The sequence below is a fragment of the Anabrus simplex genome, chromosome 10 (assembly GCF_040414725.1).
Source record: "Anabrus simplex isolate iqAnaSimp1 chromosome 10, ASM4041472v1, whole genome shotgun sequence".
NCBI lineage: Eukaryota > Metazoa > Arthropoda > Insecta > Orthoptera > Tettigoniidae > Anabrus > Anabrus simplex.
In genome coordinates this window covers 63,943,219-63,959,621 of record NC_090274.1, presented here as the reverse complement: position 1 = coordinate 63,959,621, position 16,403 = coordinate 63,943,219, and the positions used below count along the sequence as shown (strand labels likewise).

Genomic DNA, 16,403 nt, shown 5'->3' with positions numbered 1-16,403 from the left:
ATTAGTACAAAAATGATTTTGTTCTTTTATATGTATGTTCTTTTATTATTTTCATTTTGCACTTACAGACATCTGTCATCATATACGATGTACGAGATGGCGATGGTGGATTATTTTCAGCAATCCTGTTGGGTATTTTGTTACGTGATTTCCACACATTAACGACTGATGACTTTCTTCTTCCCGTCAGCTCACAGAGAAGCACAGAGAGAAGGCTAAACCATTGGACATTGGAAAAGGCGTTCTATCTCGCCCTCCGAGATCATTGTGTACCCGAATAACTCGTCGACTAGGTCAGAATGTTGTACAAGGCGTTCTACCGCGCCCTCCGAGACCATAGTGTACCCGAATCGTTCATCGAATGGGTCAGAATGTTGTACAAGAACACCAGCAGTTGTGATTGTTACTCTGCTGGCTTCTCCGGTAGTTTCCCAGTGAGCGTTGGAATACACGAAGAATCAGCACGTCAGCCCTTCTGTCCATTTTATGCATCAGACGGGATCTGCAGCAGAAAACACCCTGGACTTTATTTTATGCGGGTGACGTCATGCTTTCTGCTGCGCCTAGAGACAAAACTCCAGCAACAGGTCTAAACCGTGGAATGGTCGCGTAAATCAGGTTGGACTCCATCTTAACATCAAGAAACCTGAGTATCTGGAGAGTGTTGACATTCCAGAAACGCTTCAGATCAATGGACATAATTTAAATAAGTTGGACACTTTTCGGTATATTGGTTCCATGCTGCAAAAGGAAATGCGGCCTGGATGTGTTGGAGGAAGGTTATTACTGTTAAGTCCAATCCGGCTCAAATCGAAGATTTACAAAACGGCCATACACGTTGTTGCACTGTATTGGGTAATAAGAATGGACATCGAAAAACGTCACCATACCATGAAATGCTCATGCTCCGTTTGGTTATGGGTATTTCTTTGTTTGACCATGTCACTATTGACAAAATCCGACATCCACTGTGTGTGTTATCTATCACTGAAACAATGAGAGAATTTCCGCCGGACATGTTCTGAGAGCTACACCTACTTTCGTCGCCTAAACTGCCTATCTCCTGGACATCAACGGCAAGCGACCATGTGGATTGCCGAAGACGTAGTCAGGAACGACATGATTGTTACGGGCCTCCTGCCTGACGACGCGGAGGATCAGACAAAGTGGCGGCCGAAGATTCGGATCTTCACCGGCGAGAAATATCTGACATGAAGAAGTTTCCGCAGAAAGATCCGGAGCTTTCGTATAGTCAAAACGAAGTGCGGATACGAGAACTCCAGTCTCCATTCTTAAGCGAAGATGAGCTGGTTAAATTATTTTGATCGTTGTCATGTTAATGAAACATGAATAGTAACATACAAAGGTCAACCAGGGTGAAATACAACGCATTCAAACGATCACGTTTTATTCTTATAATTAAGAGGTCTTCTTGGCCAAACATCGATGTTTATTAACTTTTCCGCTGCACTTGCCATAAAATGAATCTTCTTCTCTATAGGATCTAATTTCTGTTCCAGCCACTCGTCAACCGTATACTGATCATAATACTGAGATAACAAACTGCGTGTCGAATTCCGGAAGTCGCGAAAATTGTCAAATAATCCATTGCTGTTTACTAGTTCACCAGAACCAGCTTCGAGCACTCGAAATGGACTTGAATAATTATTATTTACATTGTATTCCGACACCCAGCCATGATTCTCCATGAGGTCTGTATACAAACTATCAACCCGCGATTTAAGCAACAGGTACGCTCCAATGGCTTCATACAAATTGCTGCCGGGGAAACCACAAGTACTTAAATGCCACTGATATGGATCATTCGCAAGTTCATTGGCATCAAACTTGTTGTAAGGGGGACAAGATAGATGCTGCAGCCAAACTTCAAATATAAACTTTAATTCTTCTTGCTCTGTCATTTTAGATAGTTCTCGTTTAGTTCTTTTGAGAGACGCATACAAAAGATTTAGTATTAACGACGGCACTGATACTGGTAATAATTCACAAAGAACAGCAAAATGATCATATCGAGACCACCCTGTGAGTATGATACCACGAAAGTTCAGTGTTTCATCCGTAGAAGCTTGGTTTTCTCGCTTCGTTTTACTCTCTATGACTTGGAACCATGAGATGTGGTTCTTGAGATGGCGATCTAGGTTAGGTGCCACTGCGGTTTCTCCAAACGCTCCTTTAAAGGCGCTGGCTGCCCATACATTGCGGAATGCGTGACCGTACATATACCACACGTAGTGGGGTACCAGGTGAGTGACATCCTCGATGTAGACCCACACAACTGGTTCAACTAGAGCTCCCAAGCCGGAGTCCGAGAGTTCCATAGGAGACCAATGACGAAACATATCGTCCCAGACGAGAGGAGTTACACCGGGGTACGTCTCTCGGACGTGCGTCGCCACCCGCGTCACATGATCGGTGAAGATCGCCCTGTAACAAAAAGAAATAAGATCATATACATTTTGTTGCAAGTGACCAAAAGGCTCTAGAACAGGGTTTTCCAAATTGTAAGGGCTCGAGGGACACAATAGAAACCTTAGGCTAATGATGGGCAGTCTGAGACGAGGTCTCAAGATTTCTCGGGATTTCTCAAGACTAGCGCAGGCATTATTTTTCGCGAGAAATTTCGAGAAATCTCGAGAGCGTTGTCCCCACAATGTGCGGCGAGCAGCGTGTCGTAGGCCTGCAGGTAGTCGGAGCTGAATGTTGTTTGTTCCGAACATGCGAATAGCCAGCCACGGGCCTTCTCATTTTCGTAAATACGTGTCAACAAGCGACTAGGGCGTTCATTTATACCGAGCTATATTTTGACGCAGTATAACATAATTATAAAGGATACGCATTCGGGCATTGTATGCACTGGTAGGTACACGTAACTGGATACTAGAGTCGTGCATTATTCGAACTCGAGACGAGGCAAGATGCGCCTTGCTGCATATGCAACCATAATTACGCATGAGTGGAATGTGGAATCTAAATTGCTATAGAGTATTCACGTCATAATCAGGTAGGTACCGTACTTCGATTTATGACGGTGCAATGTGAACTGTGTTGAATTGTACGCGACAACTTGAAGACGATGTCCGAAAAGCAACGTAAGTCGTGGATGTCGGTTATTTTTAAGAGATGTCACATAGCACAGCCCACTATGTTGCTTATTCAAAATAAGTAAAATACATCGGCAGAAATACTTCTGGGATGATCCGGCACTTACAAACGCATAATATCAATGAAAAGGAATCGTCACAGAACACCTCCGGCCCGGTCTGAATCGCAAGAAACTACCCTGCCGACAACGATTGTGAGGCATCCGGGTAGGATTATATGCTAATAACAATTATTAACAAATGATACGTGTTATTCAGCTAAGAAGTCCACCTGACATAACTCGTGAACAGTTTAAGATACTGGCATTCTGTATTCACTTTCGTTAATGGTAAGGAGCTCATAGTTCAACATGCAGTGCTTTAATAGGATTTTGACAAAATTTATCGTCACACACGTTTCCATGTGAGAACTGCTGATGATAACTATCAAGCTTACACTTGTAGTTACTGGGACGTCGCACAGCTCGCAGCACACGAGAATCGGTCTCGAGAGCGTTGCCCATCACCCCTGTTACACGTTCCACTCATGTGTAATGGGGGTTGCGTATGTAGTAAAGCACATCTTCCCTGTTTCAGGTTCGAATAATGCACGCCTCTAGTATCCAAGTAGGTGTACATCCTATCTACAGTTATTCACAAATTATGCATTGTTATTCACCTAAGATGTCCACCCCAAATAAGTCGTGAACAGTTTAAGATACTGACATTCTGTTTCCACTTTAGTTAATAGTATTAAGAGCTTCATAGTTGAACATGCAGTACTTTTCCAGGCTTTCGACAAAGTGTATTGGCTCACACGTTTTCATAAGAGAACGTTATTTCACGCAATAACTGCCAATGATATACTATCAAGTTTACAGTCGTAGTTACTGGTACGTCGCACAGATTGCGCTACAGGAGGATCGGTCTCGGGATTCTCGCAAGAGTCTCGAGATCTGCGACGTCAGTCTCGAGAGTCTCGAGCGAGAGCGTTGCTCATCACTACCTTAGGCATCACCGCCGGCCGCACTATAATCATGGGCCAATTTTTGTAAAATTCTACAAATATAACAGAGATACCAATATGAAATAATATAAATAATAATAAATAATATAATATAATATAATATAATATAATATAATATAATATAATATAATATAATATAATATAATATAATATAATATAATATAATATAATATAATATAATATAATATAATATAATATAATATAATATAATAATAAATAATATGAAAAAATATGAAATGAAGGTTTAATCATTTTAATTTCTTAAAACATTATTTTACAATTGCATAAAATAGTGAAATTAAAAATAAACACTTTTACACCCAGGACAGTTGAATTTGGAGTAAGAGAACCCAACAATATCAGTTCATTTGAATTAATATTTGAAAAACTGACAAACAGTAAGAACAAAAAGAAAATTAAAGACAAAATGAAATGAATAATGTAGTCTAAATAAAACTTAGAAAAAAAAGGCAATTTAGTGGGAGTAGTGTGAAGGGAACAATGATATTCAGTTGCAAGAGCCTAGAATCTCAGCAATGTATTTTCAGGAGTACTTTCTTGAACACTTCTTCTAGTGTACAGCACCGTGTACCAGCCGGTACTACCAATGAGAGAAGAACGAAAAATTGAAACTGCTTCTTACATCAATGGCAATTAAATTATTTCTTGGTATTCATTACATGCTACGTTGCAGCGACAAGTAAAATAATGAAGAGAAATGTTAATAAAATTGCATAAAGTAAAATTAATTAAAATAAACCTTTTATTTATTGAGGCTTAGCAGCGCACCCCGGGTATAAACTAGTTCTGTTTTAATTAAGTTGTTTCATTTTCAAGTATAATGCTGTTATCATTATCTTTTTTAGAGATCGTTTATAAATTTATTACTAATAATGAGTTTCGGCAGAATGAAGAACCTAACTGAGTCGAAGAGATAGCTTCAGATATTACAAACTAACGATCATGACCAGCAGATGGACTGAGTTTCAATAATTATTACTGAAAAATAAAAATAAAATGGCGTATGGTTTTTAGTGCCGGGAGTGTCCAAGGACAAGTTCGGCTCGCCAGATACAGGTCTTTTGATTTGACGCCCGTAAGCAACCCGCGCTTTGTGATGAGTATGAAATGATGATGACGACATACACCCAGCCCCGTGCCAGGGGAATTAACCAATGATGTTTAAAACTCCCGACCCTAACGGGAATCGAATCCGGGGCCCCTGTGACCGAAGAATAGCACGCTAACCATTTAGCCATGGAGCCGGACACTATTACTGAGCAAATCAATTACAGGGTTTTCCGAATAAACCTGATCGTGTGGATAAGCCAACGCCCATCTGGCCGTCTGGCTCGCTTCCTATCCTTCACTTCTCTTCGATTCGCGATCTTGTGAGTAATTTGAGCCCACGAGTTCAGTGCTAAACCACAAACAGACGCAAAGACGCACAGTGTTAACAGAAGGAAAATTAGACTAAATTGGTGCAAAACTTCAACGTTCGCCACACGAAAATCACTGCTGAGCAAGGCGTAGCGTGCATGCACAGAAGCTGCCGGAACCCACTCCTCTCCCAACTTCTGTCACTTCTCGTCACGTGGGCATAGTAGTTCGGTTAGAGAACGAGCTTGCTGCTGGTACGAACAGAGAGAGAGATTCGCAAACGAACGAGTCTGGATACACCCTTACAGCTCGTCCGGTGAGTGGTGAAGCCTCAAGGTCGCACTGCAGTATCGGTGCGGTAGTAGGGAGCTGTAGCCTTGAGGGTGCGAGCATTGCGCTGCGCTGCGCTAAAGGCCCGCTCACTCCTAGTGAAAGGCAGACGCGGAGAGAAGAAATTCGGAGAATTCGGAGAATTTCTTCTGCATGCGCTCATACCTACCAGAAGTGCGCATCGATATTTGGACAACAGATCGTCAAAACCGGTGAATCAGTCGTGTGTGAAACGCTGGCGCAGCCGAACACAACTTATGGATCGCTTCTTCTTCTTTTCCTACCGCTTTTCCCACACCTGTGGGGTCGCGGGTGCGAGCTGCGTCGTATTGTGGATTTGGCCCTGTTTTCTCGCAGGATGCCCTTCCTGACGCCAACCCTATTTGGAGGGATGTAATCACTATTGCGTGTTTCTGTGGTGGTTGGTAGTATGGTATGTTGTGTGAATATGATGAGGTGAATGTTGGAACGGACACATACACCCAGACCCCGAGCCAGAAGAATTAATCAGAAGCGATTAAAATCCCCGACCCGGCCGGGAATCGAACCCGGGACCCTCTGAACCGAAGGACAGTACGCTGACCATTCAGCCAACGAGTCGGACAATGGATCGCTTTCACTGTTGACTGAAAATGTTGAAAGGGAAGCACAAAGGCAAAATCGGAGATTTTGTATCCGCGACATTAATTTATCTAGAAATTTAAAAGGTGAATGTTCTCTAGTTCTATCGTTGTTACACCATGAAGAGGAATTCAAAGTGTATTTGCGAATGGGCATTGTGAAATTTCAACAGCTATTTCAACTTGTTGAAGAACATTCAAATAAGCGTTTTACGAGATTTTGTGAACCCATATCAGCCACCCTACGACTGGTTGTACGTTTAAGGTGAGTTAATTATTTGGAATACTTTAATAGTTCATACGTTCCATGTAGTACAAAACCCCAGTGGCATACGTATAATAAACACAACTAGAACTACATGAAAAATACGTTAAGTAATAATTAAAATTAACAATATCTAGTATTACTGATATACCAAAGCTTAAGTGGTTCTATTATTATATATACTTTTAAATAACTACGAATAACAAAGCAATTTATAACAAAAGTAATAAGTTATCAAATCTGAACAATTCAAACTTCTGTCAGGAATGTGAACATCAGTAGAGGAAGCAAATACTACGTACCGCATGGACTCAGCGCGGTTGCGAAAACCCTCGAAGATTTAACGAACGTTACCGTAATTAAATTCCGGCGGGAGGAGCGGAGGAATTATTCTCTGCAAGCAACTTCTTCGGCGCGGCGCATCATTTAACCACTCCTTTGAAGTGTCTGGTGCAAGGCTATGGAATTCTCTTCCAGTCGGTGTCAGGAATTGCACCTCTTTAGCTTCTTTCAAACGGTCTTGCCGAGATTACATTTTAAATGTATAACCAGCTGTATGAATGGCAGTATGAATGGAAGAATGAATGAGGTTAGGATTTCTATTTTGTTATATTATTTCATTATTCTGTTTTATGAAGTTTATTTCCGATAATACGTGGTTAGGTGTAAGAGAGGGCCGTGAACCTTAACTTCGCCACAAATGAAGGCATGACATAAATAAATAAATAAATAAATAAATAAATAAATAAATAAATAAATAAATAAATAAATAAATAAATAAATAAATAAATAAATAAATAAATAAATAAATAAATAAATAAATAAATAATTTGTTCCTCCAGTCGGCGCAAGTGTGAGCCACTACATCTATATTAATAATAATAATAATTATAATAATAATAATAATAATAATAATAATAATAATAATAATAATAATAATAATGTTATTTGTTGTTACGTCCCACTAACTACTCTTTTACGGTTTTCGGAGACGCCGAGGTGCCGGAATTTAGTCCCGCAGGAGTTCTTTTACGTGCCAGTAAATCTACAGACACGAGGCTGACGTATTTGAGCACCTTCAAATACCACCGGACTGAGCCAGGATCGAACCTGCCAAGTTGGGGTCAGAAGGCCAGCGCCTTAACCGTCTGAGCCACTCAGCCCGGCACTACATCTATTACACAGTAAAATAATATTTTCCTGCCTGCGCGCCGCTAGGTGGGAACGGGCCTATCGACTGCACGGCGGATGGGAAATCACTGCGAAGATTGTCCCCTCACCACTGAAACGTGGCTGGAAACCTGCGCGACCTTCAGTCATCATCACTGGCCGGACGAGGTGTACCAGACTCATAGCAGCTCAGTCAAAGTGGGGGATATTTGGACAGTGAGTGGCGGTGTGTCAACGTATACTCGAAACTCTTATAAATTAGTAAGGGCTAGTCTACACGTCGTTTTGCACAGCCCTAACGAGCTATAATAACTATACCTCGGATTTGTAGGTGGTAATAGGTTAGAATGCAAAGTAATTTGGTTTGTAGGAAGTGTCATGCAACCCGTTGTACCATATTGTAGGAAGAGTAGCATAATTTCAGGGGGTTCTATAGGCTGTACCCCTAATATATATGCCAATCTCATTGCATAACCGTTGTACAGTGTAGGGTATACTAGTTACTGGCTTAAGTAAGTTTGCATTCTAACCTATCAGCGCCTAGTAATCCGGACTTTAATAATAACGGAGACACTAGCGACTTTAGATTTCTATCGACGGAAACCTCCACAGCTGAATCGTCCTAGTCCTTAAGAAGCTAGTGCAGCAGGCCATGTGATTACCGCTGTGTCACGAGGAAGAGGAGGAGGTGGAGGGAAGTGGACGTGGTGGAGGCGGGGATGGTATAGATGGAGGTGGAGGTGCACTTACCTGGAAGAGGTGGTGGACGTAGAGGTTAGTTAATTCCTAAGGCTCGGGGGTTTGGTATTTGAATTGCACTCAAGCTCTTAGCGCACAATTAAGAAGTTGGCATGTTAGTCTTCAGTCCAAGGGAGACCCAGGTTCAATTTTCAGTCGGGTCGGGGATTTTATCTTTTATTAGTTAATTCCTATAGCTCGGGGGTTGGATGTTTCTTCCAGCTCAAACATACATGAATCTAACCTTAAACTCACACAGAAAGCGGTAACCACTAGAATACTTCAGCCGAGAGTTAAACTCGAGCCCGATAAGACAAATAGGTCATAAGTTACAAATTGCGAGCCCCTGAGGTAGCTCTCCAGAGTTAGTCCCATAAGTGTAATGCATAGCAGCCATCTTGCCACTGTAAGGTTAAGCCTAGAGTCAAATTATTTCATGCTGCCTGGATACTATTTTGAACGTTTAGGATTTGTATTATCTGTTCATTATGTGTGAAGTGTTTTTTGGAGTTTTCTTCAATGTGACGTCGACCGATAATTTACGAACGTAAAAAAATAGTTTTACATCGCACCGAGTCTTATAGCGACGATGGGATAGGAGAGGGTTAGTAGAGGGAAGGAAGCGACCGTGGCCTTAAATAAGCTACAGTCTCATCATTTTCCTGGTGTGAAAATAGGAAGCCATGGAAAACCACCTTTTGAGCTGCCGACAGTGAGGTTCGAACCTACTATTTCCCGAATGCAAGCCTACAGATACGTGACGCAAAATGCTCAGCCACTCGCTTGGTTTTTACAAACTATTTTTTAGCTTTAGAGTTATTTTTGTTTGTCTAATTTTGAAGTTTTAGTTTTATATAACGTAAGTGCGCTTGGAAGGGGCTGCCTGGCCGAGGCGGTAAAGGCGTGCTCGGTTCGCCCGGAAGGACGTGGGTTCGAATCCCCGTCAGGCGTCGTAAAATTTAAGAAACCAGATTTCCATTTCCGGAGGTGCATATGGCCCTGAGGTTCACTCAGCCTACACCAAAAATGAGTACCAGGTTAATTCCTGGGGGCAAAGGAGGTCTGGCGTAGAGCTAACCACTCTACCCCATCACGTGCCGAGGGTACGAATAGTGGAAGCCTTTACCTTCCACTCCTTCAAGGGCCTTCATGGCCTGTACCGAGGTGACTTTGCTTTGCTTTTAGATGCGCTTGGAACTTCGTACTTGTGGCAGCCCAAATTGTCTGGGAAGTAAGTGTTATTTCAAATAATAAAAATAAATGATTACTGTATGTACCGTATTAACACGTAGCGCTATACCAAGACCGACTACAATATATCAGACCTTAATGTTACTATCGATTGGGAGGAAAATGGCGACTTCGTGGGCGAGCTTTTGAGACATGTGGTTGGTTCATATCTGTGTTTACATTCTGTTAAATAGTGTTATTTTGATCCAGTTATTGAAGTATAAAGTATATGTTTGGTAAAATAGTAATCTATAACGGTTTATCAGTATGGTGTTTTGCTAGAAGTTTATTTGATGGTATTTTTAATGTATAATAGTGTTTATATTGCCGTGCTGTAACATAGCACAAAATGGGTCGTTCCTGCTGCGTTCGTGGTTGTAGATCTAATTATACCGTTGCTGAAGCTTTTAAATTCCCTGAAGATAGATCTCTACAGGAGAAATGAATAAGGAATATTCACCGGGAAAATTTGGAAGTCAAAGACCAAACTATCGTAGGCTATGTGTGTAACCAAAATTTGTGGTTAGGGAAGATCTCTTTCCAACCGATAATGGTGAGCCTATTCGTTTTTGTTTTCTTATTCAGTCGGAGTAATTTCATGTAAGTTGACGATAAGTATTAGTTTCTATGTAGAATATAAGTGTGTGAGTGTATTTATATGGGTCAGTGGTCACTAAGATCTGTAATTATACGCAGTCATGTGAGAATATGTTTGTTTTGATCGTGTTGTGAACCAGATTTAAATCGAACTATGGCAATGCCTCACATACATCTATTCTTAAGTTCGCTAAGGAATGAAACATTAAGAGAGAAGTGGATCAGGAACATACATCGTGAATATTTCTACAAAACAGTAGTGTGCATATGTCATCTGACAGTAAGTCTGAGATTAGGGAAAACTATTTTTCTAATTCTAAATGGTGGACCTATTCGTATTTCTCTAAAAAAATTCATTTTAATAGTGATAATTGATATGGTGTCTATGTGCTTCAAAGTGTCGTGTGATTTAGATGCAATTGTATTTTGAAAGAATCTGTGCTTGCCTGCGGGAACATTTGGCTAGATCTTGGTGTATAACAAAACTTATAGTGTGACAGATGGAGCAATCTGTACACTGTTACACAGAAGAAATAGTGACTTGCAGGGATAGTGGTGGCGGTGATTATTGTTTTAAGAGGAAGTACAACTAGGCAACCATCCTCTATATAACACTAATCACAGAGAAAGAATGGAAGGGGTCCGACACTTCGAAAAATGAAGGTATCGGCCGAAGGAAGACAAGGGGCACGAAGGGCATGAAAATGAAAGACTCCCTAGGAATCCATACGTAATACCGTTGGGGTCTGAAAAGAACAAGTGTTGACCAAGGGAGGTCGGATAGGATAGATGAAAGTGAGGGGCCTGGCACAAGTAAGTGGAAGCAATGCAAGGACTCAGCTGAGGGCCTCGTGGTCGCCAACCCACGCTCCAAAGTCAGAGCCCCTGGGGCCCCTTTTAGTTGCCTCTTACAACAGGCAGGGGATACCGTGGGTGTTATTCTACCGCCCCCACCCGCAGGGGGACTTGCAGGGATTAGCTTTATTTGTAACTCAGGGGTTTTATTGTACCAATACCTTCCGATTCATGCTGTGGATATCTGTTATCAAGCAGTCTGCACCAAATTGTAGCTCGTCCATGTAGGTTAAAGACATCATTGTTTAGATTCAATAGAGTTGTTTTACTCATGTTCTTCAATGGGGAAAATCCTATTATATTTTCCGTGTCTGAACGCTTCATTGCTAAGTTTACCATCATGGTTGGAAGTGCTACTTTATCATATGTCAACATACGATTTAAGAGTTTCCAGTAAGGAAGGCTTAACATCACCGGGGCTGTTCATTGAGCTGGCGTAATCATTTCGGGTGTACTTCATTTTCATCGAGTGCTGAACATCAGAAATTGTCCACCATTTCGAAACTAAGGCAACACGTTATGTTTCATAGTTCTTATGAGAGTGAATAAATTGAGGAATTTCGAACCTTAAATTATTTTTAAACATTCCAAATGATGTTATAAATATCATTTTAACAGTTTTATAATGTATTTCCATCTATCCAGCGAAGTATAATCTAAGAGAAAACGTTATTTGACTAAGTGAAATTTCGAAATAATCAGCTTGTTGTTCTCTTTTGCTGTGGGGTTGTCCATCTATTCTAGCACAGTATGTGTGATTCTAGTTGTTTATATGTGATGAGTACTTGCTCGCGAAGCGTTTTCATCGGTGCAACAGTGATTTTCCCTATGATGTTACATTTATCATGTTAAATTATCTACCACCGTTTGCAAAATATGTACGTGATCTTTTCGTAATTTCTGGCTGATTGAACCAGATATTGTGTAGCTCTTTCAATGGTATCAACACAAGAATTTAATGTGACGCCGGGCTGAGTGGCTCAGACGGTTGAAGCTCTGGCCTTCTGACCCCAACTTGGCGGGTTTGATTCCGGCTCAGTCCGGTAGTATTTGAAGGTGCTCAAATACGTCGGCCTCGTGTCGGTAAATTTACTGGCAGGTAAAACAACTCCTGTGGCAATAAATTCCGACATCTCCGAAAATCGTGAGTTGGTTTATCGTCGAAATGAAGTTATTGCGTGCTACCCTAACCTTCATCAGTCGGCAGCTACTGCGCCCACGACGTCCACCATCTTGGTTTTGATATTATGGCCTGATATATTGTAGTCGGTCTTGGCTATACATATGAAGTATACGGTTCCAACTTTGATTGGAACTGTCACCAATCAGACTAGAGAACCCCAAAACTGTAAATTCAGTACTGATATTTGTCATTTTGGACATTTTCTTTCTCTCCATTTATGAAGCGCATGCCGATGTAGACTAAACTTGGACCTAAATGTCATCCAGAGTATCACTATCCTTCCCAGCGACCCCGAAAACTATTGATTCTACACTAATATAAATTAGGTCGTTTTCGTCTATTTTTACCCTCTCCCCACTCCACCTCTGGGAGTTCCAAATGTGTCTTACTCCCACGGTATTTTTATCCAGATAGTATCTAGTCATATGTGTACCAAGTTTGGTTGAAATAGCAAATTTGTCTATAGTCGCCGTCATTTCGAATCGTTCGCCGATATCTTTTACGTGATGATATTGCTTCTTACCTGTGTGCAACCCGCTAAGCAGAGAATGTATTGCGGGCTAGTGTAGGCTTTCGCCTGCAATTATTGGAGGGATCTTTTAATGACTTGATTTTATGATTACTCAAATCTGATTGAACTTATAGACCAGAAGATAATTTCGGTGAGATTAAGACAAAAATGAAACAAATAGGTCCAATTAAAAAAAATGAACTGGCGTATGGCTTTTAGAGCCGGGAGTGTCTGAGGACAAGTTCGGCTCGCTAGATGCAGGTCTTTTGATTTGTCTCCCGTAGGCGACCTGCGCGTCGTGATGAGGATGAACTGATGATGAAGACGACACATACACCCAGGCCCCGTCCCAACGAAAATAACCAATTATGGTTAAAATTCCCGACCCTTCCGGGAATCGAACCCGGGATCGCTGTGACCAAAGGACAGCACGCTAACCATTTAGCCATGGAGCCGGACAATCGGTCCAGTAGAACGGACGGACGGATAGGCCAAATCTGTTTTTTGTATTTTTTTTTTAATATCTAGGTTTGAATAACTACATGTGCAATACATAATTAATTACCACTTTAATAATTTTAGTACCGGGCGAGTTGGCCGTGCGCGTAGAGGCGCGTGGCTGTGAGCTTGCATCCGGGAGATAGTAGGTTCGAATCCCACTATCGGCAGCCCTGAAAATGGTTTTCCGTGGTTTCCCATTTTCACACCAGGCAAATGCTGGGGCTGTACCTTAATTAAGGCCACGGCCGCTTCCTTCCAACTCCTAGGCCTTTCCTATCCCATCGTCGCCATAAGACCTATCTGTGTCGGTGCGACGTAAAGCCCATAGCAAAAAAAAATAATTTTAGTACTTAGGTCATACTAAGGTCCGCCTCTGTGGTGTAGTAGTTAGCGTGATTAGCTGCCACCCCCGGAGGTCCGGGTTCGATTCCCGGTTCTGCCACGAAAATTTGAAAAGTGGTACGAGGGCTGGAACGGGGTCCACTCAGCCTCGGGAGGTCAACTGAGTAGAGGTGGGTTCGATTCCCACCTCAGCCATCCTCGAAGTGGTTTTCCGTGGTTTCCCACTTCTCCTCCAGGCAAATGCCGGAATGGTACCGAATTTAAGGTCACGGCCGCTTCCTTTTCTCTCCTTTCCGATCTTACCAACACCCACAAGGCTCTTGTTCAGCACAGCAGGCGAGGCCGCCTGGGCGAGGTACTGCTCTTCCTCTACAGTTGTATACCCCGACCCAAAGTCTCACGCTTCCACACTGCCCTTGATGCGGTAGAGGTGGGATCGCTCGCTGAGTCCGAGGGAAAACCTAACCCTGGAGGGTAAACGGATTAAGAAAGAAGGGAAAAAAATATAGGACGTTACAGAAAGGAAGAACATTGTGAACGTATCTGAATTTTATGGAAACATTGTTTTTTAAGAAGTGTTTTCAGTGTTTAAGTAAAATTGGCAAGCCTACATATATAAAATTATTATTATTATGTTTTTTGCAGTAACTACTAAAATGGTGAAGAAAAATAGGTAGATAAATCAGAACTAAACGGCTACTATATTTTTCATCATCATCATCATCATCTGTTTACCCTCCAGGTTCGGCTTTTCCCTCGGGCTCAGCGAGGGATCCCACCTCTACCGCCTCAAGGGCAGTGTCCTGGAGCTTCAGACTCTTGGTCGTGGGATACAACTGGGAAGAATGACCAGTACCTCGCCCAGGCGGCCTCACCTGCTATGCTGAATAGGGGCCTTGTGGAGGGATGGGAAGATTGGAAGGGATAGACAAGGAAGAGGGAAGGAAGCGGCCGTGGCCTTAAGTTAGGTACCATCCCGGCACTCGCCTGGAGGAGAAGTGGGAAACCACGGAAAACCACTTCCAGGATGGCTGAGGTGGGAATCGAACCCACCTCTACTCAGTTGACCTCCCGAGGCTGAGTGGACCCCGTTCCAGCCCTCGTACCACTTTTCAAATTTTCGTGGCAGAGCCGGGAATCGAACCCGGACCTCCGGGGGTGGCAGCTAATCACGCTAACCACTACACCACAGAGGCGGACTACTATATTTTTACTTCTCATTAATCCAATTTTTAGCCCCTTGTAATTGAAATGATTTTATGATGCAATGTATTTGAATCGCTTTACGCAGAAAGGCCCTCAGTCCCCGTTTTACGGAAATGACATTTTTATATCGGCGTTTTGAACAGTCCTAAATGTATGTATTCATGCTGAAAATACTTCATTCCGGCTTCATGATAGTAAACGAGGAGTCGACCAACACTATTCAAGGTAAAATGCCATCAGTCATAGACTCTGACCTCCTCCCCAGAAAGCTACGATGCTCCCTCAGTCCAGTGACGATTAGCAAAGCAAAGCCATCTCCGTACAGGCTATGAAGGCCCTTGGAGGGGTGGAAGGTAAAGGCTTCCACTTCCCTTAACATCGGCACTTCAAGGGGGAGAGTGGTTAGCTCTACGTTCGGCCGCCTTAGCCGCCAGGAATTAACCTGGTACTCATTTTTGGTGTAGGCTGAGTGAACCTCAGGGCCATGTGCACCTCCGGAATTGGAAATATCGTTTTTTTAAATGTTTCGACTTCTTGACGGGGAATCGAACCTACGTCCTTCCGGGTGAACCGAGCACGCGTTTACCACCTCGGCCAGACAGACCCTCCAGTAACTTTTACAGACCCTAAATGAAAAATGACGTAACTGAACATCGACATGTTCTTACACAATCCACAACTGAGCTGTAACCTACCTACTGCACTTGTTTTAAATGCGATTCTGGAGATATATTATTCCAAAATATTATTTTTATGTTTTCCCGAAAAAGTGCTACTTTGGACTTAGGCCCTTTTCGTATAAAGTGATTCATTTAATGTAAGTAATGCATACAAGCCCACACACAAGCTTGCTTATGTGGGATTCACTGAAATGTAGATTGGACTATTGTAACTGTGAATAATGTCAATTAAAATAAATAAATAAATAAATAAATAAATAAATAAATAAATAAATAAATAAATAAATAAATAAATAAATAAATAAATAAATAAATAAACAGTCCACCTCTGTGGTGTAGTGGTTAGTGTGATTAGCTGCCACCCGCGGAGGTCCAGGTTCGATTCCCGGCTCTGCCACGAAATTTGAAAAGTGGTACGAGGACTGGAACGGGGTCAACTCAGCATTGGGAGGTCAACTGCGTAAAGGGAAGGGGGTTGATTCCCTCCTTAGCTATCCTGGAAGTGGTTTTCCGTGGTTTCCCACTTCTCCTGCAGGCAAATGCCGGGATGGTACCTTACTTAAGGCCACGGCCGCTTCCATACCTCGTCCTTGTGTATCCCTTCCAATCTTCCCATCCCCCATAAGGTCCCTGTTCAGCATAGCAGGTGAGGCCGCCTGGGCGAGGT

General features: G+C 42.2%; 1 protein-coding gene across 1 annotated transcript in view; it reads right to left on the bottom strand.

Moving 5' to 3' along the window:
- Positions 1-1,391: 1,391 nt before the first annotated feature.
- LOC136881938 (hexosaminidase D) overlaps positions 1,392-16,403 on the bottom strand; it is a 142,204-nt gene continuing 127,192 nt past the window's right edge. The window contains exon 4 of the mRNA XM_067154397.2: positions 1,392-2,445. Coding sequence (XP_067010498.2) covers positions 1,401-2,445 — 1,045 coding nt within the window. The 3' untranslated portion in view covers positions 1,392-1,400. The remainder of the gene's footprint in view (positions 2,446-16,403) is intronic.